This window comes from Anopheles gambiae, chromosome X, assembly GCF_943734735.2.
Source record: "Anopheles gambiae chromosome X, idAnoGambNW_F1_1, whole genome shotgun sequence".
Taxonomy (NCBI): domain Eukaryota; kingdom Metazoa; phylum Arthropoda; class Insecta; order Diptera; family Culicidae; genus Anopheles; species Anopheles gambiae.
Window position 1 is genome coordinate 15,527,173 of NC_064600.1, and position 24,982 is coordinate 15,552,154.

The 24,982-nt window shown below is 43.8% G+C and overlaps 3 protein-coding genes across 5 annotated transcripts; 1 reads left to right on the forward strand and 2 right to left on the reverse strand.

The window, feature by feature from the left end:
• The first annotated feature begins 5,996 nt into the window (after nt 1-5,996).
• On the forward strand, nt 5,997-12,375 carry LOC1277333 (CD81 protein). The gene is made up of 5 exons (XM_316787.6): nt 5,997-6,443; nt 6,542-6,736; nt 6,857-7,030; nt 7,184-7,402; nt 10,969-12,375. Exons 1-5 carry the CDS (start codon nt 6,378-6,380, stop codon nt 11,119-11,121), a joined length of 807 nt encoding a protein of 268 aa, XP_316787.2. The 5' UTR covers nt 5,997-6,377; the 3' UTR covers nt 11,122-12,375.
• Nucleotides 12,376-14,303: 1,928 nt separating this feature from the next.
• LOC1277335 (protein 60A) lies at nt 14,304-18,407 on the reverse strand. 3 transcript variants are annotated; one of them, XM_061661632.1, is made up of 9 exons: nt 17,922-18,311; nt 17,537-17,857; nt 17,233-17,414; nt 16,318-16,504; nt 16,081-16,235; nt 15,886-15,980; nt 15,587-15,766; nt 15,373-15,507; nt 14,304-15,269 (listed from the first exon to the last, which is right to left on the reverse strand). In XM_061661632.1, exons 2-9 carry the CDS (start codon nt 17,806-17,808, stop codon nt 15,144-15,146), a joined length of 1,332 nt encoding a protein of 443 aa, XP_061517616.1. In that variant the 5' UTR covers nt 17,809-17,857; nt 17,922-18,311; the 3' UTR covers nt 14,304-15,143. The 3 variants fall into 3 exon arrangements, with proteins under 3 accessions (XP_061517616.1, XP_061517601.1, XP_061517610.1); XM_061661617.1 differs by having other exon boundaries at nt 15,587-15,769; nt 17,922-18,242; XM_061661626.1 differs by having other exon boundaries at nt 17,537-18,407.
• Nucleotides 18,408-20,406: 1,999 nt separating this feature from the next.
• Nucleotides 20,407-24,270, reverse strand: LOC1277336 (uncharacterized). Its single transcript, XM_316790.5, has 2 exons — nt 23,511-24,270; nt 20,407-23,293 (listed from the first exon to the last, which is right to left on the reverse strand). Exons 1-2 carry the CDS (start codon nt 23,592-23,594, stop codon nt 21,476-21,478), a joined length of 1,902 nt encoding a protein of 633 aa, XP_316790.5. The 5' UTR covers nt 23,595-24,270; the 3' UTR covers nt 20,407-21,475.
• Between the last annotated feature and the right edge of the window lie 712 nt (nt 24,271-24,982).

Consider the following 24,982-nt stretch of genomic DNA (forward strand, 5'->3'; position numbering starts at 1 on the left):
CTCATGGGTGTTGATAAATTGCTTTCCCCATTGTGCAGCGTAACCCAGGTTCTCATCGCGTTCGACTACTATTATTGCCAAGGTTTGTAAGATCGGGGTTTTCGCAAGCAAGATTACCGCTGCGTTATCCAGGCTCTTCGGGACTTGACTTCGGGACGCCCGGATCCTCGAATAACACGGATAATGGATCCAAGTATATTTTTATCACAAATTCTTGAAATATTTTTCAAAATTGTATTATGTTTTGGTCAGTCATTGTACAACTGAGTTGTACAATGAAAAGTTTCCAATTTCACATAACTTTTTGTTATAAAAATGTTCTCTAAGAAAAGTTTTTTTAAATCCTCCTGAGCATTTAAAAGCATTTGCTGATGTCACCTTTGTATTAAACTGTCATTTCTCAACAGCACGAATATACGGACAGCCCGATAAACGACGTCCCACTGTAACTGGGGCCCTTTACGATTCTAGTCAGTTTTTTTGTATGGAGTTTGACAGTTGGAGGCTGAAATCAAGTAAACACTCCATACAAAACCACACGCAATTTTCAGTCTAGATTATTCTAGCCTCAAAGCTAAAATCAGATTCGAGTACCTGCTCGAAAAATGGCAAAACAAGGTGGTGTTTACATTTATCCCAAAGTGCATTAAAGAGATCTGGTGATGGAATTCACAATCAAAGTGTATGTAGTCCAGGTGGTCTCATAGCATGTTTTTCAAACCAAATTTGAAAAAAACCAAAAATCACTTTTTGACAGGATGGGTGAAAACTTATGCTCCAACGAGCTTTCTGGAGGCTTGACGAACACTCAAAACATTCTTAAAATCTTCATTCAGAAGCAGAAGCGATAAGAATCAGCCTTCTAAACTCATACACCTTGGGATAAGCCTACCTGTATATTATACTCACTTAGATAGCTGCTCGAAAACTGCTATACAATGCAAACAGCTGACAGGCTGAAATTTCAGCCTATCAACTTAAAACGGAAAGGACCCCACTGTCAACATTAAAAATTCATTTTTCTCGAATATGCGTAGCTAGGAGAAAGACTATACCCAAGTTGTTCCGCTCCAGAACCTCGTTCCTAACTCCTTAATTCATTCAATTAGTTAATTTGGCCATGTTACAGTGCTAAATTTCAAAGATTCCCTTTACTGTACCTCGAAATAATGGTCACAAAACCCAATTAAAATGAGGTACTTATGATGATACCCATACTGGTCCTGAATCCAGTATAACTATAATGATTCTGAAATGAACAAATATGAATTTCAACGGTCCGCCAGTGGACAAAGTTTGGCTAAAAATGAACCAAAAACCTGATCATCGGTGAATCATTGCACAGAATGAACTATCGGTCGTCATCGATCGGTCATTGGAAACCGCCTCATCATCTTTTCTGGTTCAAAAACTGCTCATCCCATAATGCCGGTCCTGAACTTGGTTACTGAACCTATGTAGGTCTAGGAATCGATACTGAACCCGTTCCGGTCCTGGAATCTATCCTGCATCCATACCGGTACTGGAACGGATCATGAACCCATACTGATCCTAGAATCGATCATGAACTCATACTAGTCGTGGAACCTATTATGAACCCATACCGGTCCTGGAACCTATCATGAACCCATACTAGTTCTGGAATCGATCTTGAACCCATACCGGTCCTGGAACCTATCATGAACTTATACCGGTCCTGAAACTGATACTGATTCCATACCGAACATGGAACCGACACTGTAGCCATACCAGCCCTGGGCCCGACTGTAGGAGTTGAGAGGCGTATAGCAGGAATTAAATATCCAAGCGTCGCGGAAAGGTCAGAAAATAGGAGACGGGAGGAAACTGTATTACCTAACGGGCAGCGCATAGAAATTTGAAATAAGGCGAAAGATGGAGAGAGAGATAGAGAGAGACCAAACAAAAGGAAAGAGACCAAGAGAGAAGCGAGCGAAAACAAAAAAGCGCGGCATGCAGAATCTGCCAGGAGGAGTTCAGGCAGTCTTGTGATTAATTGCGTAGAGGAAAGATCGGCAAGTGCAAACGGAAAAATAAAATTGTAAAAATGAGCAAAATCACGACACCGACCATGTACCTATTCCGGTCCTCGAACTTTAACTTAACTTAAAACTGAACTTAAAACCCATAAAGGACCTGGACCTGATGCAGAGCCCATAACGATCCTAAAACTGATCATGAACTCATACTGAACCATACATAGCTCCCCAATTTTATTTGTTTAATAACTGTCACTGCAACTGTTCCTGATTCGGATTCGAAATGATATTTGGACCTGTTCCAGGCCTGGAACCGATACAAAACCAGTTGCAGTCTACAAACCACCCGCAGTGCAGCGTAGGAACCCAAATAACCAGCTTGAATTCTATAGCTGATTTGAGGCTGTTTAACAAAAAATCGTGCCGATGTCGTACTTTGTGGCTGATTAAGAGATAGACGGTACTTTGCGGAACTATGGGCTTTTGAACAAGCACTCGGTACTCTTTGGAACCTTGCGGCTGTTTAGCCTTGTTAAGAAAGCGTACCGAACTTGGTGAAACTTTATAGCTTTTTAATGCATGACATTGGTACAAGGTGGCTCTTGTCAAATTGTCAAAGTCTAACGCGGTCAATCATCTCATTGCTGCTGCACAAGTTAGATTAGTTCTTTGAAGAAGGGAAAGAAAGTAATTGTGATTGTACAGTAAATTGTGATAAATGTTGTGTAATTTATGAATACAGTAGAACGTCAATTATCCGGTCACCTCGGGACCGGACGGTTGCCGGTTAATCGATTTGCACGGATAATCGTCCAAAAACTGTCAAATTCATATAAAAATTGTCAAATTCACTAGTTTTATGATTAATTCACATCGAAATAATCGATTAATCGTTAGTAGAATAATATTTTAATCAATAACTATAGGTTTAACAACTGTTCATAAACAAAAATGAATTTCGAAAATACCACTAGACACTACAGAGTTTCACAAAAAATTTATTGCCTACTTGACTGTAGCTGCAAATTTTCGCCGTATGTTTGAACAGCTGTCACATTTATGCGCACGGTTAAGCCGCCCGACGGTTAATCCGCCCCCAGATAATCGACGTTCTACTGTATTAGGAATTTGAAAATAGACAGATGCACACAAACAAAACAAATCCTGTTGTTTATTTCATCGATGACGCTTGATTAAAAATAAAACACAAAGAAAAATAATTCCCGGCATCGTGGCATCAGGAAGCTGTTTAGGCGCTACACCTGGAACTTTGATGCTGTTTATCTACTGCAAAAGGCGAATTAGAGCAGCGATCTTTAGCGTGCCAAAATGAGCTATTTAAGCAATTCTGGCTATTTGGGAATTAGCGTAGGAATCGGCTTAGGAAATAGCGTAGGAAATTTAGTAGATAATTAATTACAGTGGAGCGCCGTTTATTCGGGCACCTTTTATCCGGTTGTCCGTTTATCCGTGCTGTTAAAAAATGACAGTTCAATACATAGATGACATTGCTCAAGAGGATATTTTAAATAACGGGTAGGAGAGCATTTTGTCATCACAAAATGCGCTATAATTCATGGCACATTTCAAATATTCGCATCGGAAAAACATGAAGTTTATAAAACTGGCTAGGTGTTACCAAAACATAATATCAATTTCAAAAACAAACCAGGATTTTGTTATAAAAAAATACTTTGACTCATTATCCGTGTTATTCGACTATCCGTGCGAGGTCGAGTCCCGAAGAGCCCGGATAATCGGCGCTCCACTGTAATACATAAATAATTAATAAATATATGAATTAATATTATGTATTAATACATAATTATTAAGTTAATATTCATATATTAATTAATAAATTAATTATTAATAATACCAATTCTATCTCGGAGCTGAAACCAAACTCATCATTATACAGTAACTCTTTAGAGCGTTTCTACATACACCGAGCAAGCAGCTGAGAAAATAACTGACAGCATGCTTTGACAGCGACTGACAGTATTTTCGGTGAGAGAATTCTCCTCGGCATGCAAAGAACGATGGAGCTGAGAAAAAAATGAATTGGCAGTTTATAGCGATCGATCAATTATAGTTTGCATTTTTGCCGTCTAACAATCGTAGAAATATTATTAAAAAGTAAAAGAAACTTTTTTGATTTCATTTTCCCAAATAGCCAGCTCGTACTTTGTAGCTGATTTAGGGCTGTTTAACGAAAAATCGATCCGATCTCGTACTTTGTGGCTGATTAAGAGATAGACGGTACTTTGCGGAACTATGGAGCTTTTTAACAGGCACATGGTACTTTTTGGAACGTTGCGGCTGATTAGCACTGTGTGTAGGGTTCATGATGGAACTTGAAGGCTTGTTAAGAAAGGGTATTGAACTTGGTGGAACTTTATAGCTTTTTAATGCATGTCATCGGTTCAAGGTGGCTCTTGTCAAAGTGTCAAAGACGGACGCCGGCAATAATCTCATTGCTGCTGCACAAGTTAGATTCGTGAATTGAAGAATGAATATTGAGTGAAGTGATTGTGAATTATCAGTAAATTGTGTAAAATTTTGTGTAATTTATCAATACAAAAGATTTAAAAATATACATATGTGTTTAAACGAAACAAATCTTGTTGTTTATTTCATCGATGACGCTTGCTTGAAAATAAAACACAAAGAAAAATAATCCCTGGCATCGTGGCATAAGGAAGCTGCTTAGGCGCTGTTTGAAAGACCCACATAGAACTTTGATGCTGTTTATCTACTGCAAAAGGCGAATTAGAGCAGCGATCTTTAGCGTGCCAAAATGAGCTGCTTAAGCAATTCTGGTTATTTGGGTTAGCGATTAAAATGGATTTTTTCAACATCATTTTAAAAGTCTCATCTCGGCGCTTTTCAGAGCTTCTACACACACCGGCGTGAGAAACCGATTGTCAATTTTCTCACAGCCATCTCTCACCTTCAGTCTCGGTGTACAGGCGGTCCCCGAGATACACGGTACCTCTTATACGCGGGTTCGGAGATACGCGGTTTTCAAAATTTGACAGTTCTTGTACTGATTTGACACATCCATTGTGAAATACCAAATAATTTCCGTGTTGATCGAATGTAAAATGCCATTTAAAAAGGTTTAAAACTGTTCAATTCATTAGAAACATATCAAATAATTAATTTGGTGGCTAAAACCACCCCCTACTTGCAAAATTGCACGAAAATTAGTGAAATTTTGGCTGGAAATCACGAGATTCGACTTACGCGGAAATTCGAGATACGCGGTATTTTGCGGGCGTTTTAGGTCCCCAATAACCGTGTATCTCGGGGACCGCCTGTATGTAGAAACGCTCAGTCATATTCAAGCGATTCCTAATTTCAATTTGACCGTTATTTTTATAATAAAATAAAAAAACTTAATGAATAAATGAAATAGAAGAGAATATATGGTCGGCATTACTTGCTTAAAGCATTAAAATATAGAAAGCATTGTTTACCTATGAAAATCGTTAATTTTTTGCGTTAAAACGTGTGGAATACCCGGGTATGCCGGTTGCCAACTTACGTGTGTAAATCTGGTTGCCAACTTTACGGTTAAATGAGCTCAGTAGGTTCATAAGAGTACGGTTTCTGATTTGTGTACGTATCAACCTGTTGAATGCACAGTAGCTCGTAGATTCCTTAAAACTGTTGAACCTAATTAAGTAATCAGAAGAAAGAAAAGAGTGTGTTTTTAGATCAGTCCCGTACGGTTCCGGTCCGGCAGGTTCGGATCGATCCACCCATCACTAGCCTTCAAATTCCAATTGTTTTGCCAGTGAAAAAGAAGAACAACACTTATCATAATAGTATTGTTTTAATGATCCTTTTTGCACACAATTTCAAATTGTAATCCATTTCCTACTAAACTATGTTGTCTGAAGCATTAACTATTTGTAAAAAAAAATGAACCAGCTGCTGCCAAACAATTGTATTAACCTTGGTTATGAATGTACGCACACCTTAACTTCTCATTGCCCTACGTACTGTCAACAGATCGCGTCGCGCTGTCAGATGAACCAAACGAAAAGGAAAACGAACCAGCAGAAAGAGGAAAAAGTAGAAGCAAAACGCAAACTCCCCTAAAAAAACCAACAATCAGCTAACAAATTTGGTGCGCGCCAGGGAAACGACACTGTTCCTCCCAAGTGTGTGTGTGTGTGTGTGTGTCTGTGTGTTTGTGCGGGCGTGTGTGGCTTTTCTTTTATTATTTTCGAACCATAATCGAAACATCTGCCCAGCATATGCAAGCTGGGTGCGCCGTACATACAGCCCATCCGATAGAATAAGCGTTCGAAGCGCCGCGCTCGCGTATCCCACCGAATCTCAATCAACGAATCTCTCCCATCACACGCAGAAATGGCAATCAAGGGCTGCTGCTCCGTGGTCAAGTACCTGGTGGTGCTGGTAAACCTTCTGTTCTGGGTGAGTGGCTCGCGCTGGTGGCCGGAACGCGTCCCCTCGTTCTTCCATTCTAATCGGCTGTCGCCCGCCCGGGGCTGTGGGTTTTTTTTTTTTTGCAGGTCGTCGGATTTTTAATCGTGTCGCTCGCCATCTGGATGCTGTCCGATCCGACCTTCCTGATATCGATGACCCAGAACGAGACGAACTACACGATCGGGCTGTACATCTTCCTGGTGGTCGGTGGGCTGATGCTGGTCGTCGCCTTCCTCGGCTGCTGCGGTGCATTTAAGGAATCGCAATGGATGCTCACTTCGGTAAGGGTGGTGCTGACTGCGTGCGTGACGTGATTTTTTAAATATTTTTTTTTATTCAACTTTTCTCCCTACCGCTCCATTCGCGTGAAAAACGCGCACCACCCGCACATACACGTACAGTTCTTCTGCTGCCTGCTGATGGTGCTCGTAGCCGAGCTGGCCGCCGGTGCCTGGGCGTTCCAAAACTCGGACAAGCTGGACAACGTGGTCCGGTCGGCGGTGAAGGAAGCGGTCCAGACGCAGTACGGCGTCATTCCCATGCGCACCGCCACGCTTGATGCGATCCAGAAGCATGTAAGCGACTTTATTTTTGGTCACATTTTTGAGTCACCGTTGCACTGTCTCTCTCTCTCGCATACACACATACACTAGCAACTGCACACAGCAAGACGCAAACTGGTTATAAAATGATGCATTTTTGTTTGGTTTTTGCTTTCCTTGCAACAGTACAAGTGCTGCGGGGCCGAGGGACCAAACGACTGGCAATCAAGCGCGTTCAACAACGCGGAGCGGCCGACACCGAGCATCGAGATCTCCAATCAACCAACCATCTACAAGGTGCCGGAAACGTGCTGCGTGTCCAACATTACGCCCGAGCAGTGCGAAAAGGCGACGCAGATGGAGTTCCTGGCGTCGACCAAGAAGCAGCCGCATCTGTTCGCCGATGTGAGTATAGCGGGGAAGGGGCGGGTGGCTCAAATGCTTACACGAGCCAAATGCACGAGACAAAACAAAGCTCTGACCACATCGGTGGCCCGGTGGAAATTATTAGCCCCGGGAACGGGTTGTTGTATTTTGTTTACTTTGTTTCTCTTTTTTAATAAATTCTCTCCCTCCCTCCGACGCGCTAAACAGTCGAGTTTAATTCGAGCGAGCGCTGGGAGACCCGGGCGGGCATGTGCATGGGGCGTCCGCTAAACAATATGTAGTGTGCGCTAAAAATAGTACCTCCACGGGTTTTCTGGATGAGGCAATCCATACATATCGCCCATGTACGTGTGTACACGCAGTCTTTGGGGAGGGTGGAAGTAGCAAGCAAACTCGGCTTACCAACCGAATCGACTAAGAAGCTAAGATCATAAAAAAGCGTCATTTCCGCTTATTGTATTTATAGCCTTCCACCAGTACCTTACCTTTTTTCACTTCGATCGTCTCTTACTTTCATTCGTTGTACAGTGGGGACTATATTTTTTAGCCCGCCAATTTTTTTCAACTGAATAATGTATTCATTACATCCCAAAAAACAGTATTGCGTTGTTAATTACTAATTCTAAAACGAAAATGAAACTCTTTTCCAAATGATTTTTATGAAATGGGAAATAATTGGTTTCAGAACCGCAAATGTGCAAAAAAGGGCATAAACGCATATGAAAAAAGAATGTAAATTGACTTCATATAGTATGTTTGGGACAGTATTTGTAGTTCAGTATTGTCTTTGTTCAATAATAATGATCAGCTTTCTTTAAATTATTTTCCAAAATGGACAAATTCAATTCGATCGTACACGTGATTTCTGTGTAGAGCCGCAGCGTGCTTGCGGACATAAGAGGAAACAATTTTTAGTCAGGCATTGCTGCAAAATAACAAACGATTTTTTTTATCGGAGTTTGTTGTTCACCTGCTAGACTTTTTTTCAAAATATTGAAAATATATTTGTGGCAAATATTCTTTAGCACGAATTAAGATTTTGATAATTAAATTCATTGTCATCAAATCTACAACACACTTGTAGTCAAAACTCCTCCAAGTGGCAGCAATTGGCCGATCATACGTTGATCAAATCTTAATGTTGAAACGCAAGAAACACTCGTAAATGTACCTCTAACAGTGCAGTACTACACGGAACTTCTCCTCCTAACAATAGTTTTATATTAAGCAATCGAAACTCTGCCTGAGCGATAAGCAGCATTAAAGAAATGCTCAATGTTAACCGATACCGACCTTTTCCCAATGCGTTTGAACGAACTTTTGCCTGATAAAAAGTCACAAAAATGTTGGAAATATTGGTGATAATAAAAAAACTTGAATTAGGGGCGTTTCAAAATGATAGTCTCACTTCAGTATTTGAATGAAAACTAATGGAAAATAACTCACTTGATAAGTTTATTTAAATATAGTGATCAGTTCATCCTGCATTACAGTTGATCACCTGAAAAATCTGCATTGGCATACTATCGATAAGATTTAGCAAAGGCTGAACAGGCAAGGTTCGCCAGGCATTTCTAATCGCTACTTGCAAATGCTGTACGGTCTTATAATATTTCCCATCTTCATATACTTTTCGAAGTAAAATGCCCCAGACGTTCTCAATGCTATAATAAGATCAGAAGAAACGGCTGACCAAGTCATAGTATTAATTTGCATACTTTCCAGGTAATCCTTTGCTTTCTTGCTGACTTGTACGGAGGCATTATCTTGTTGGAATATCCACTGGTTGTCGTTGCTCATGTTCAAATGAGGTTTCAAATAATTGCCTATGATGTGGTGATCAGTACCACTGTCTATTCGTGTTGGAACAATCGCCAAATCATATTTTCCATGGCTACTAAATGCACCCCACATCATAACAGAACCGCCTCCAAATTTACGTCTTGAAAAATACCGTGGTTCATATCGCGAATCTGGCCATTAGTGAGAATAATGGTTTGGTCCATCAACATTGAACTTTTTTTTTTCATCAAATAAAGACCTACAATCAATATATAGTTTAAAATATGTTCAATACCACATCACGAAAACTTACGTCATTCCCTTTTCAACGTCATTTGTTCGGAAGCAAATTCTATTCTGGCGGTTTTAGGATGCAGTTTAGATGGGGAACTTTCTTCATTTTTTCTTTTGCAATATCAGAGGATTTATCGAGTGTCCGCCACACTGTTGTTTTGCTTATATTTATTCCTAGTTCTCGTTTGATTCTCAGACATCCTTTTGTTGAGTTCGAAGTTGCTCTGATTATTCTTCGTTTATCTCTCACGGATAGTTTTTCTGTGCGCCCCGTAGACTTCCTTTGGTCATAAGCATTTGGATCAATGTGATAATTGTTAATAACTTTCGCAGATCTTTGAATAAGTAGACTAATTTGATTTGCCAAATGGCCTATTTCGTACTCAGAGAGCTGTTTTCCACGACCCACACCTAAACTGGATGGCAAATTTAATGAGGGACAGTGTCAACTATGTTGTACGCTCGCTCCAATCTATTATGGATGATATAGTAACTTCGTGATATTGACACATTTTTGTATTGTAGTACAGTTTAATCTCCCTAAGGCGTATCTGCAAGAGACCGTCAGCTTAGAGAGATATATATGATGAGAAAAACTAATTAAGGTTTAATGCTATGAAGTTTACAAAAAATCAAAGGGAAAACCCTGGCATTCTTGAACCAATATTTTTGTGGACTGTCTTTCAAAATTCATCTCAGAAAATTTAGGCTGTCAAATACACAACTTAGAGAATTTAACCTTAGGGATTCACCTTAGGGAGATATTTATCTTAAAGAAACATAAAATGTGTGGAATATGACGCGACCGTCAAAATGATCAAAGAAACAATTCATCTTGAAGAGACTACATAAATAAGAGATGTCACTGTATCTTGTAAATTAAGGTATCCTTGTGATATTTTTTTCCTCTCAATCCATTGTCATGGTAAGAGGATGTGGGACTTATCATCATTTTACTGAAGGTTCATATTTCGTGTCATTGATGTAATTGCCAAACAGTAACGAAATTCGTTAATTTTTTTCAAAGGTACAATCAACTGTATTTCACTATTGCTCTAAAATCTTCCTTTTTTGGCAAATACTTTGCAATTGTTGCAATAGAATTTAATTGTCAAGGTTTATACTTAGCAGTTATCACATCTTCCAGCAAGCCTCTTAGTTTTTTTTTTTGACTCGGGAAGAATTATTAATTTATTGTAATATTGGTCTAAAAGGGTATAGAAATTTTCTTTTATGAAAAAATAACGATTCTTCCAGCCAAAATGTGCTCAATTTAACAACAAATTTTCAATCAACAGATTTTTTCAGCTTGAAAAGGTCGTCCAATAAACACTAAATAGTAAAATATTTTTAAACTCAAGCTCAAAACTGCACATGTGCAAATTTTCCCCACTGTATCGGCTTGCGAATTGCGTGCCTGCACTGTTGAAGTTCAACGCGATGATGCATACTTAATTTTACTTATACGTACCTTTTCTCTCTTTCCCCTCTTTTTTTTTCCTCGGCAGGGTTGCATGGAAAAGCTGGTGCAGGCGGTACAGGATAACATCAAGCTGATCTGTTACGTCGGTGCGGCGATCGTCGGCATCGAGTTGCTGACGTTGATACTTTCCCTGCTACTGTGTTGCGCGATCCGCCGAAACGATAACTACAAGCACTAAAAGGGGAGAAGCAGTGCCAGCAGCAGCAGCAGCAGCAGCAGCAGCAAACCAAGCCAAAATCGGTCATCGATTGACAGTTTGCTTTTTTTATTATGATTCTCTCCCTCCTCTTTTTTATATGTCTCCCTCGTCGTATGCATATTTATAGGTGTATATCCTTTAGCGAAGGGTGAATTTAGGTATTTTGTCGATTGGACCGATCTTGCTTTCTGCCAGAATCGATGTCAGAGTGCACTCCGGCAGAGGTTCTGAGCGGTCGCAGCTGGATCCACTCTAGGCGCGTTATCGGTTTACCCATCGCTAGTATCCATACGTACATATATACATACACCTATTTACTAAATAACGAAACGAAAACGAATCCCTACGATGTAGATCTTATAACAACAAATGGCCATGACAAAGCTTTTAGTTTTTTTTGTTTTGTTTGTTTTTTAATCGTAAACGATAAATAATACTTAACCACGTTTCTTCTCCGTCTTAATCCGTCTCCTAGTTAACATTAACGAATCGTTTTATTAGGTGTATTTTTAAAACTGAACAGTGTTTGACAGCGCACAAAACCCGCCAGCCTGTGCTGCGGGCGAACTAACACAATATGGTAGTATTAGTAGTAATCCGCGTCCTCCCCCAAAGCCAAAAACAAAACGCATCGATAGATTTGATGCTTTTTTTATTTCTTTTCAAAGAAATGAAACACACAAAAATGGCAATTATGCTCTTATTTATATGATTTACAAACACACTTACAAAAGAACAAACAAGAAAAAAAATCGAACTCTAGTAGGCACGCTCGATTAGTGCAACTAATGCTAAATATTTTAATACTATACGTTTATCTATATACACACACATTATATATATATAAAGATATATACAAACACACATATGAGTATATTTTTCTCGCTGAGTCCGTAGCTAGAGTTACCGTTGTACTTTAACGAACAAAGAAAAGCAAAACGATGCAAAGCAAGTGTAGTACTCGAGATATAAGCACTCCCGTTTTTTTTCGGCGGGTTGCGACACATTCTGCCTACACGTAGGTCACAACACTTATATATGTATGTAAACTTGAATGATACAAACATCGTACACACAAGCGCGCGCGCACGCATTCTTCGTACAAATAGAAACAAAAAGCAGCAGAATCCCAGATTGTTCGCTAACGAATTATGGTAATTGTCTATTGAATCGATTGTGTTCTCTAAAGTGTAAGGTGAATAAAATTTTATTTTATATTCGTTTAAAAATTCATCTACCGTCTGACCCCTTCCCTACCTGTTTGTGTGTTACATGTTTCGTGTGAGTACATCGGTGAAAAAAGAGTAATATACGTGGCTAACGTATGAGGTTTGTTCATGAAATTATGTTTTTTTTATTGTCATTTATTAATGGGTTTTTCTATTTTCATTTTTTTTTATACAGGACTATTTCTGCAGCATTTCCCTGCTAATTAGGTCAAGCAGGTTGATTTTTTTATTATTGAAATAAAATATAGTAGAACCCCTTAAAACGAGTTTTTCGCAAAACGAGCAAACCTAAATGCGCAACAAATACCTCTCTTATCAAGTAAAATGTCACATAACGAACAACATAGTTTGTGTTCCTGATGCGTTTTTTGGTGCCGATGTGATATTAAGAGCAAGGTCGGGAAACATTGAGTATTTCTTTAATATTGCTTATCAGACTCAGGCAAATAAGATCTTTGATACTAAGCTTCGTAAATCTGTTGTCAGGAAAAACAGTGTCGTATAATTGTGTGAAGCCCAAGTGCGTGTTTTTTTTGCTAGTGTTTTCTAGCATGTATTTCTGGATCTACTTGCTCTTGCTGACTACGAATGCGATAGTTTCCCCTGCCAATTGCTGCCACTTGTAGGAATTTCTATATATGACTACAAATGTGGTGTGCAAGTGTATTGTAGATTACATGCCTAGAATTGTATCACAATTCTTAATTATCTTATTTGCGCTGAAGCATGTTTCAAATGTGATGAAACTTACTTATTTGAAAACAAAAAAAAAAAGTCTAGTTGAAAATGTCTTATAGCGGAACACACCCACCCAAACCTATCTAAAGAAGTTTTGTGTAGTTTATTAAATATATTCCTGTAGGATCTTCAAGATCCCGATGGATTGATCAAAGTAACAAATAGCAACGGGTCCAAATTGCTACCTTGAGGCACCTCTGAGGTGCCAAGCACATCTCTAGATGTATGATCGCTGACCTTGATCTTGTATGAGCGTTCTGTGAGGTAGGAATGCAACCATTTATCTATTTGTTCCGAAACCGCTAACTTTTTAACCGCTAAGCCTGCAATTTTGACGATTAAAATGTCGTGTGAGATGAGGTTGACAGCAGCGTTGAGATCTGTGTAAATGGCATCGACTTGACCGCCGGAGTGGAGATTACGTTTGCAGAAACTAGCTGATCGTTTGGGTACGAACCCGTGTTGGGTATCCATAATGTAATTCGATGTGGCAGAGAGCATAGGACCGTAAAGCAGAAGCCCAAAAGCTGTTGATTCCGCACAGAGTGATGTGAGATACCGCGATAATTTTTTTAAATTTTGGTACCATCCACGAGGACTTCCATGAGCGTGGGAAAATACCGGATCTCAGAGACTTGTTATCGATGTGTATTAATACAGGTGCTAGAGACTAACAGCATCTACTGATAATGAAGCTCGGGATACAGCCCATGAAATCGCCGTGGGATCTAGAGTTGGAGAAGGTATCGTAGAAACGTTCAGCGAAAATGTTGCAAATATCTTCGGTTGACGTGCCCGTGCTTGTGCTGGGAGCGTCGTCTGCTGCCGATGAAGCGCAAGAATGTTCGGGAGTGCATTTCGATTGAAGATATATATATTGCGTGATCTCTAAAATAAAAGACTAAAACAATCGACCACTTTTTCAGCAGCAATAGTAACGACAAGAACTACTAAAGTAAACTACTGACAGAAGAAATAGTGTACTGCAGATATCTTCCCAATGATTAGCATTATGAAGACATTATTCATTTTTTCAGATACAAATATGCCCCTTTTACCACCACATTTGCGATCATAAGAATCATTTGGAAAAGAGCCTCCCGCATAACGAGTGAGTCGCTGGAGCAGATTAAACTCGTCACGAGGGGTTCCACTGTATTACTTCTTTGCTAATAGTAAATAAACACCACCGACTACGACAATAAATGAGTAGCTTTATTTTGATTTTTCCACTTTCGCTTTCAGTGTTGAGCATATTATACACAAGTAGATCAGCATTATCAAATAAGTTTGTTTAATATACATTCGTTGCATTTCTTGCTTTTTTTTATCTGTGTGTTTTTTTTTTATTCCTTCGTGTATATGTACTCTGGCCCGAGATTCCGATTTGCCATTATGTTTAACCAATTAATACTTTTCCTTATGTGATGTACATGTCTGCAATGACGGCCAGTGGGGGTGCCGTTCAGTGTCCACTGGTCCCAAAATCTCCTCTCGCCAAACGCTCCATACCGAGGACGTATGGGGCGGGGAGAAGCATCGCTCGCTCTCTCTCTCAAACTGCTCTCCTGCTGCAGCAACTGCCATGTTAGACGAGGCGAAAACATGGCATTGCGCACCAACACGGGAAAGCAGCAGCACACCTCTCACAACGACCGCACGCCCCTACCGGTTTAGTTACAGCAAGCGACACGAAAGCATACTGCACTCGTGCAGCATAATATGATGAGCCACCACCCAGCCCGACGACGGGGCCCTGCCTGGACGCGCGTCCCTTAAGCTCTAATTCGCGAACGGTCCTTTCGCATGCGCACAAACAACGAAGGTTGCGCACAACACTTGCGCAAGCCAGCGCCATTTCCACGTGTGGTTTGCAGGCGTGCGACCGGTAAACGCTCGCGACAGTATGACCGCTTCATTCCTTCATATCATGTGAGATATCCTACAAAATGTGTGTGTGTGTGTTTGGGTATTTTGTTACAAAAATGAAAATCTACCCTATCGCCCACGGCTTCTTCTCCTTCCATTCTGCTCCTAATGGCATCCACAGCTTTTCACAACCATGTTCTTGTATTTTTTCAGATTCACGTTCGACTCGTCGATGTGATACAGGACGGAGATGGGAATCAGTTTAGTCGGAGCGCAGCATGGCTTCGGTACCTGGGGAAGCAAACAACCACACAACATGATTACCAATGCTCGAAGCAAACATTCCAGCTCAAGTTCCCCCCCCCCCCCCCCCTCTCATCTCCCCGTTTAGTACCTTTGTCGGATGGTTCAAATGTACCAGCGTCTGCACGATCGCGTGATTGGTGGCGTTCATGTGCGCGTTCAGCGGGAAGTTACATTCGCCGCTGCAGTAGTACGCCCCGTAACCTTCCGGTGCAATAATCCACTCCTGCAATTGGGGCCATAAAATGTTAGCCTGGTTTTGCGCGAATGAAAACAACGACAAAAAGACACAAGAAGATACGCACATGCCACTGCAAATCCTTGAAACTCACGTACAGCTGCTGGATCCGGCAGCTCTTGTGCTGATCGTACGTCGGGTGGTACTGGAACGGGTGCCGGTGGTCGGTTTTGCTGTTCTTGCGCTTGCGCGCCGGCTGGCTGCGCTTATTGCGCGTCAGGTGCCGCTGCAGCATCGGCTTCATCATCTGCTGTGGGCAGTGGGCGAACCAACAAACAAACAGACAAGCAAAAGCACAACATTATGCGAACTCTGGATAACATGGGAATTTTGGGGAGTTGAGTCTATTACCGCCTGTGAACGTACCTGCTGGCTGTTCGCGTACACCACCAGGAACGGTTGGTACTCCTCGCTGCCCCGCGCACTCACGAATCCTACATCGTCCAGTTTGACCTCCCGCTCTGCCACGTACAATTGGGGGGGGGGAATAAACAAAAATTGGGACAACGTTCAGTAGTCACAGCAGTGACAGGAAGCCCTACTCCGCAGGGAGTTACTTACCGACCCGTTCGCCAAAGTAGGCGCCGATGTACAGACCGTGGTTGGCCTGCCTGTTCTTGAGCCACAGATTGACCGCACCGGTAACGTTGATCTCGAGCCAACCCTCGTAGTCTCCCGTCAGCTGCATGCTGGAGATTTCCGTCATCTCACTTTCGCTGGAAGTCGGGAACATACAGGAATAAACACTAAACACTCCAGAAAACTGTGTTGATCCTTCCGCCTGCAACTCAAACCTACCCGTTCAGCTCGGTCAGTGCGTACACGGTCAGGGTGAGGGACGTGTTGTAGGTGGTGTACTTGTTCAGGTTCAGCTTCCGGTAGAGCCGCAACTCGGCCATCAGCACGCTCACGTCATCCTCGATGTTGGCGATGCCGAACCAGAGGCGGCGTCCCTTCTCGTGCCGCATCTCCGAACCGTGATGGTCTGCGCGGAAGAAACGTTGGGGTGTTAGTAGTGTACGTGCTACACGGGTACTGCCAGACAGCAAGACTGCGCCATTGCTACGTTAGTTACATTCCGAGCTACACCGAGTTGGATGCTAGTGACTACAACCATACTACTGCCATACTCTGTGAGACATCCGACGCGCCAACACATCCAGTACGCTCTGGCGGGTTATAGTACATGCAGCAAAGCAAGGGGTAAGTTTCCGACATTGCCGATGTTAGGCATCTGTACTGTAAGAACCTTCCCACTGGGTGTCTTTTAACCCTCGAAGAGTTTAATTAGTGTGGTAAAGGAGCGAGATGTTAGGTCCCATGCATTAGCCATAGCGAGATCTTGTCTACTCCAGAGAGAGAGACATACCGATGTCTTCCGAACGTCTAGAATTAGTGGACTACTATTAGTCATATTAGCTGTGAGGATGTATGTGTGTGTGTGTGTGTGTGTGTGTGTGTGTGTGTGTGTGTGTGTGTGTGTGTGTGTGTGTGTGTGTGTGTGTAGGCATTTGTGTGTATGTGTGTGTGTGTTAAGATATCAATCCATGTCCTTCAGCCAGCTACTTGGTTGGATTAGCCATTACGTTTACGTTGATTTGTCAGTAGAACGTGGGAGGTACGCGAATGGAAAAGTGGTCCCGGTAAGGCCGAGCGCCGCCGAGCCGAAGGCGGTGGCATCTTCCGGGCCAGGCACGGGTTTCAAAAACTCACTCTTATTCAAAAACGTCATTATAATATCACTCTCATCAATCGCTTTCCTGTCGGCTTCGGTGATCAGGATGTCCATGTCAGTGCTACGAACCTTTCGTATCCGGCCAGCCCCGGCTGGCGCGTCGTTCTCCTCCTGCTGCAGTTGATCGTAGACATTGAGCAGAAATTGAGGCGCAGATTTGCTGGAGGAAGACAAAAACCGAACATATCAGCACAGAACGGCACGGAGAGACAGAGAGAGAGTGAGACAGTCGCACAGGAGCGTTTGCACCGATGCAACCAAACGCGCGGCCAGTACACCTACCCGACCGAGGAATGTAGATGGCGGACGGCCGGCCGCGGCCCCGGAAGTCCGAGCAGGTTCAGTATTTCGTTCTCGATCTCCTGCTGCTCCTCGTACGTGAGCGTGTCCTCCAGCACGGTCTGACCGACGCCATTATCGACGTAGATGCCGGACAGCGTAGATGTCGCCGTCGCGGCGGTGGCCTCAGGCGTCCAGCAGCCGAGCAGCAGCAGACAGCCCATCGCCACCCTGAACGCTAGCCCCAGTGCACGGCCCATACTCGACGCGTTCATGCACACACTCGAGCTTCAAACTTCAGCGATGCGAGGTGGATGGGTTTGGCTGGTTGGTTGATTGGTTGGTTAGTTGGTTACTTTCCCTTTGCACACCCAGTCGACCTTTTTACCCGAATTGTCGCCCCCTTGGTCGCGTCCGAAAACTATTGAAACAGCAGACAACACACACAAACACACAAAAAGAAGCACGCACACACAACGCGACGCGATCCTCACGCTTCCAAACTTTGTGCTCTCTGTTTCTTGACGTTTTGTTGCCCTTGCTTTTCAGCCTTTCCGTCTGCGCCCTTACTGCTTGCTTCTTGCTGCCCCCTGCTAAGGCCCCTTGTAGCACGCTGTGTCTCGTTTCTACTCGCTCGCGCATGCACGCGCTGTCTCTGTTTTCCCACAGCAGTAGCCAGCTAGTTTGACAGCGAGCAAAGATAAAATTCTTTCATTCGCATCTTGGGCCGCTCTGCAACGCGCGCACCCTCCTGCCGCCATCGCCGCCGTTTTAGGGGTGGCTGTTTCCAGGAACTGCGGGCCGACTGCGCACTTTCAACGCGGCAGGCCTGTCAAAACGGTACGGTCGGCGGCTGCCGTGTGCGGTTGCGCGTGCGCGCTTGCAATGTAAATAAAATCGACAGCATTATTGGTTGTTGATTCTGGGGGCAAACGCTCTCTCTGGAATCGTATTTAGGTTTGGATTTTTTTGTTGCTTCTTCGCATTCGCCGCACTACGTGTGTTGGTGCGATTTGTGCAAATTACAATTCGCATCGGGTCGGTAAATGATTCATTTCAATTAAATGTAAATAAAATGTTTGTTTAAAATAAGTTCCTCTCACTTCGGACGAATAATATGAATGCCTGCGGCAGTTACAATATTCAGAGTAAATTGCGAATGAATTGAACACATTTAACACAGTCATAGATATAGTTTAAATGTGGTAAAATTAATTAAAAAAAATTAAAACCTTAAAATACTGGAGACAAAAGCAAAAAGCAATAAGAAATATTTTCAACCTGTATGGTATAACATCTACAAATTGAAATCTAAAAAAAAGATTTAAACGATCATTTCTTCCGACTGTGAACAGGATGGGCCATCTTTGATCAGCGATGCAACACAAATTCAATCGAAACATTTTATAAATCGAGGTACAATCTAGTCCAGGGGTCGTCAAAGTTTGACTAGCGAACTCATCTTTTTTTTGCGCTGCTCGTTAAATTAAATTCCAAATGAAACCGTTAAGTAAAAAATGGGTTTCTAAATGCAATTTCTAAAAAAAAAGGTAAGGATTTATTTTTAATTTAGCATATGTTTTGATAAAAATTAACCAGTTTTTATTAACTTTCCGGTTTTTAAAAGAGGATATTTGAAATTGGAAAGTATAGTGTTTTTATTTGAACCGTTTAACATGCTCTGATAACCGTTATTTCAAATATCCTCCTTCAAACGCAATGTCAGCTTTGTATTGAACTGTCATTTCTCAACAGCACGGATAAACGAACAGCCGGATAAACAGTGCTCCACTGTATTTTAATATTTTGAAATATTTTATGCTCTTTTTAAATTTCAAAAATCTTCAAAAACCATGCTCCATCGAATTTGTGCAAAAGATACCTGTTTTACAGTAAAAATATTTAATTCAAAACTCTGTTTCGATATTTTTCGACCCTCGAACCAGTAGTATAAACTATTTTTCCATAGGAATCCACTATACGCGAAAACTCGTTATTTCTAGTCAAAATGTCACTAATTTTCGTATAATTGGTGTTAGTAGTTTTAGCCAATTATTTAATTGTTTGATATGATTCTGAATAAATATAATAAATTTAAACATTTTTAAATAGTTTTTAACATTCGATCAATAGGGAAATTATTTGGCATTTTACAATAGATGTGTCAAATCAATGCAATTTGCTCAAAGAACTGTTTAATTTAAAAAAAACGCGTTTAAAAGATACCGTGTATTTCAGGGACTGCCTGTCTATTATATCCACAATAAATTCCACTGCCGCAACTACTCTCGCTAGAATTAATTGAGCTAATTAATTGTAAGACTTTTTGTTAAGTCTGATTGATTGGCGACCAAATTTTAATTTCAAATAAACAAATAAATAAACAGTTAAAAATCAATCCGATTCATTGTTTTTTAAATGTGGGTTGACGACCCCTGATCTTTATTTACACCTTAGCTCTAGTTTATTTGCGGTTATTTTCTTTACCTTAGATATAGCACCAACGAATAAGGCAAATACAAATCTACCTAATACTAAAACGACGGTTTTCTATGATTCTATGTCTTTCTGTCTCTGTCTCTCTCGGTTCTTCGTTCCCATTAAACAGAGTGCCTAAAATTCTGTTTAATTCTATCATTTCGTTACAACCATCTTATTCATAGCACATAAACAAACCGTTTTGCTATGCCCCCTCCTCTCAATTGCTGTTTGCACCTTTTCCCTACAAACTCATTCGATCGTGCCATCTGAAAACATGTTCCGAGACCGTCCTCCACATTCCAATCCGCCTCAGCGGTGCATCCTTTGCTTTCTTTCTCTGTCTCCATATAGTGAGCCGAATAAAAACGAAAAAGAGGAACATTCATTATCACTTTCGTACTTTAAAATGGAAATCCTTGTCGCTGTCGCGTTCCTTTTTATTTCGTGATCAGTTTCATTGTCAGTACCGCGTAATGGCGCTTATTATCAAGTGTATAGGTAATAAAGGTTTTTAAAAAAATGGGCTGCCAAAAACATCTATGGCACAACGTTTTGCTTGCTTGCCGTAAACTGCTACGCGCTGCTTGTTTACGGAATACCGTACTGCTGGTTTCTTACACTATAATAATTCTCTGCTGTGCGTGGTCTATGCGGGGTCTGTGTGTACGGCGCGTACACTCTATAGTGATTACTTTCTCGATAGGCACTTGGGGGGCGGATGTTTCCAAAAATGGGCACTTGGCGGCAGTTGCCTTGCTTACGGTCTAACGCTCTAACGCTGTCCCTAACAATTTCTACACACTATGCTGCATCGAGTTTGTGCGCGAGCCTACTAACTGCACCCTAAATGCTGCGGGCCACCGTTTTTCTTGCTTGCCTACACAACAACAACAACAAACAACTAAAACCACATAAAACAATACCTTTTGCAAATCACAGTACACAGCGACAGATGTACTTCCTTCCTTCCTACCGGTATGAGCATTCGCAAGCAGTTCAGTTCAGCAACAGATTCGCGCTCACTTCCCTAACATCTGCCCTTTTCGTTAGCTTCGGGGAATGGCGTGTTTTTTGTTGAGATTGGAATGTTCAGAGATAAAATTTAAAAAAAAAAATCCCACTCCCCCAGAAAATGGTTCCGGAGGGAGCGTGTTCCAGTGCGCGAGTTTTCCGCCTTTCTTGGTCCGTTGGCAATACCAAAAAGATTAAAAAAAAAGTACAAAACAAACATATCACATTTTGTGTACCAGCTTACTAGATAGAAGAAAAAATAGTAAGCAGTATCAATTTTAACCCATCTCGAAACAAAACCAGGAGCAGAAAAGAAAAAGAAAAAAACAATTTTCTCAGCCGGTGGCGTTGGTTTCCTTATCGTTTGAACTAAACGGCCAAACAAAAGGAAACCGAATGGAACCGTAAACCGTGGCTAAACAAACACCACGCACCACGTTGGTCCCGCCGTTAAACCCGCTTCGGTTTGCTGATCGTCGCATAGTTGATCGTGGCTGTTATGTTGTTGCGCGGCGGCGGCGGCTGCTGCTGCTGCGGCAGATGGTGATGGTGGAGATGGTGCTGGTGGGGCAGTGGGTGCTGGGGAGAGGGCGGATGCTGCTCGTCCTGCTCGCCGCCGCTGAATACTGAATAGTCGAACGCACCGCCGCCACCGCCGTCCTCCTGGCTGCGGCTGCGCAGCGTGACGCTGTAGCCGGACGCCGCTACCAGCGGTGGGAGCGGCGGCGGCGGCGGGGACGGTTCGCCGATGATTTCGTAGTCGTCCGAGGATTGGGGGGCGGGGCACGGGACGCCCGTACCGTCGCCGGACAGCCGGATCGGGACGATCGTTTTGTAGTCGGCCGACGGGTGCCGCGTGGTCGTGCGGAAAAAGTCCAGCCGATCGTACTCGAGCCGCACGTGCTCGGAGGCGCCCTGCTGGCCAATGGTGGTGGTGGCGGTCGTGGTGGAGGAGGTGGTGGTGTTGGTGGTGGTGGTGCAAGCGGTGACAGTGGTGACGATCGCTGCATTGACGGCGCCCGCCACCGGCCCACCACCACCGTCCACCATCGATTCCGTGTGCTTCACCTCGTTCAGCCCGTACAGCTTCCACGCGTCGGTAATGTCCTTCACGCACTCGTAGTCCAGGTCGCCCTTCGCTTTCGCTCCGCTCACCAGCACCACGCCCGCTCCGACCATCGGTTCGCGCGCGTCGCCATCGGGCGCGGTGCCGAGCGTCACGGTGCGGATCGGCCCGGTCGGCGTCGTTCCGCCACTATTGTTGCCGCTGTTACTGTTGATATGATTGTAGTTATTGTTATTGTTATTGTTAGTATGCCCATTGCTCTTGATAAACACCGTCGACACGTTCGCATGCTTTGGATCGGGCAGCTCGACAACGGGGGCGCCGCCACCGCCCGGCTGCTTGCGCGGCGGCTTGGTCGGGATGCTTTTGAGGTGCGCGATCGCACCGATCGAGCAGCCGCCCGGTGCCGACATCTCGTGCAGCAGCTCGATCGAGGACAGATGGGCGGCCATATTCTCGTCGCAGTGCACGCCCGGCAGCGGGCTGCGCGAGCCCGGCTCCATTGCGAGCGCCGCGCACAGCTGGCTGCTGAGCGCGTGCGCCTCCGCCTCGGACGAGGACGAGATGAACCGCTTCATCGACTTCATCTTGGTCAGCATGCAGCGGAAGATGTCCTGCGGGTTCGCGTTGTCCAGCTTGAACGTGCCCTCGCCGGTGTTGCACTTCCGCCCCGCCTCGAACGTAAACTTGCCCTCCCGGTAGCCGTACTTGCGGATGTAGCGGTACGGCCACACCGCCACCGTGACGCTCTCGTCCTCGTAGCACTTCAGCCGCATGTCGGTCTGCCCGAGCTCGAGCGTGTACATCGTCGGCTCGAGCCCGTTCTTGATCGAGGCGTCGGTCGGGATGAGCGTCACCGTGTAGATGCCCTCGCTGTACGACGAGCAGTAGAGGTCGTTGTCCTCCTCGATCGTGTTCGGGCGGGGCGGGGGCGGCGGCGCCCCCTGGCCGGACTTGTCCCGGAACGCGACGATCTGCAGCGCGTTCGTCCACTGGCGGGCGAGCGCCTCGTCCGGCGAGTACAGCTGTATCTGGCCCGTCTTCGAGACGATGTTGATTGTGTTCTGGGGCGGCTGGTCCAGCACTATCTTGACGCAGTTCTCGAGCGTCACGATCCGGCGGGTTTTGTCGTGCTCGCCGTCGCTAATCTCGAGCCGCTCGATCCCGTGGCGGCTCGCCTTGAACAGCTGACAGTATTTGACCTGATTTGTCGATCGGCAGCAGAAGGGGAGCAGCAGGGGGAGAAGGAGACGGGGGAATAGAGAGAATGGATAGACGAGCATTAGCATTGGGGGAGGGTTGGCCACAACTGCGACGGCGGGCCGATCCGACATCACACTCTTCCTCACTTTTCCTCGACTTTTCCTCATCACTGTTTGTGGTGCGTGTGTATGTGTGTGTTTTGTCTATTTCGCTTACCTTTTTGGTGACACGCCATGAAAAGCCACTCTGCGACTTGACGGTAAGATATCCGGACAGGAACGGGCTTTCCTCCTCGTCCATCGTGCGCGCGCGTCCGAGTGACCGTCGTCGTCGTTGTTGTTGTTGTTGTTGCGCACCCGCCCGTCTCAGGGGGAAACCATGTGGACCCGCCCCTCCCGCCCCCCGCGCGCACTTTACCACACTCACAAAAGGGATGCCAGCGGAGGGAGGGCTGAATGCGGGGGTGGTAGGGTTGAAGCGAAAGAAAAAAAAACACCAACAAAAAACAGATCCAACACGGGTTTCGGGTCCGGAGTGACAGGCAGGGCTACTAGGCCCTTAATGGCCCCTCAAAGACAGTGCCCGTGGCGCCGTGGGCCACACAATGATCGCTGCTAACCCGTGTGCGCACTGGGACCGATTGTCTGCCCCTCTGCAAGCCTCTGCGTGCCTTGCCTTGGGCGTGCGCTCGCTCGTTTTCGCTTCCCTTTGGGTTTTCGCGTTGGCTACACTGCTGGCTGTGCGGCCCCCATCCAACCAGCGCACCCGTCCAGTGACAAAACTTTCTCAGATCCTTCTTCTATTTCTAATGTGTTTTTCTCTCTCTTTCTCTCACACACATACGCGCGCGAGCGCGCGCCCAACTCCCTCAACCACCCCCGCCCATACACACCCTTTACATCAAACACACATAGCCACACAACTACACATGCGAGAACAGACGCAACAGCACAACTCTTCGCACACACACACGCTTTTGACAGGCCTTGGCGACAGAGTGACCAGAAATACCGATTTATCTGTATTCCTACCGATTTTTGATATGCCTACCGATTCACAGATGAGCCCCCTAAAACTACCGAATTTTCATTTATCCTACCGAAAATCACAGATTTTTTCGTAATACTGACCAAAAAGTCATATTACCATTTCCCAAATCACTTAATGTATTAAACTCTATATGGAAATCACTAGCAACCAGGACCAGAACTTCAACAGAGACCCGACTAAGGCCCGTGTCTGCACTTCATGAAGTCAAACGTGCTGATAAAACTTTATATGCAATTTGACAGATAATCGGCATCAGCACCATTTTTCGATCGAAAAAATTCGATAGGCGCTCACGTAAAACTGACGGTATAACTATTTCTTTCATACTCTTGCATGAAGTCGATTCCCAGTACAGGCGGTCCCCGAGATACACGGTACCTCTTATACGCGGATTCGGAGATACGCGGTTTTCAAAATTTGACAGTTCTTGGAGCAAATTGTACTGATTTGACACATCCATTGTGAAATACCAAATAATTTCCGTGTTGATCGAATGTAAAATACCATTTAAAAAGGTTTAAAACTGTTCAATTCATTAGAAACATATCAAATAATTAATTTGGTGGCTAAAACCACCCCCTACTTGCAAAATTGCACGAAAATAAGTGATATTTTGGCTGGAAATCACGAGATTCGAC

Bases quoted from the DNA above. Each gene is read 5' to 3' on its own strand.
- LOC1277333 (XM_316787.6), top strand. From the start codon at position 6,378: ATGGCAATCAAGGGCTGCTGCTCCGTGGTCAAGTACCTGGTGGTGCTG. The intron at 6,737-6,856 runs GTAAGGGTGGTG...ATACACGTACAG, and splicing joins CGCAATGGATGCTCACTTCG to TTCTTCTGCTGCCTGCTGAT. The intron at 7,031-7,183 runs GTAAGCGACTTT...TCCTTGCAACAG, and splicing joins TTGATGCGATCCAGAAGCAT to TACAAGTGCTGCGGGGCCGA.
- LOC1277336 (XM_316790.5), bottom strand. From the start codon at position 23,594: ATGGACGAGGAGGAAAGCCCGTTCCTGTCCGGATATCTTACCGTCAAG. The intron at 23,294-23,510 runs GTAAGCGAAATA...TCGACAAATCAG, and splicing joins CATGGCGTGTCACCAAAAAG to GTCAAATACTGTCAGCTGTT.
- LOC1277335 (XM_061661617.1), bottom strand. From the start codon at position 17,808: ATGAACGCGTCGAGTATGGGCCGTGCACTGGGGCTAGCGTTCAGGGTG. The intron at 17,415-17,536 runs GTAGGTGTACTG...GTCTTCCTCCAG, and splicing joins CATCTACATTCCTCGGTCGG to CAAATCTGCGCCTCAATTTC. The intron at 15,270-15,372 runs GTACTAAACGGG...TTGCTTCCCCAG, and splicing joins ATTTGAACCATCCGACAAAG to GTACCGAAGCCATGCTGCGC.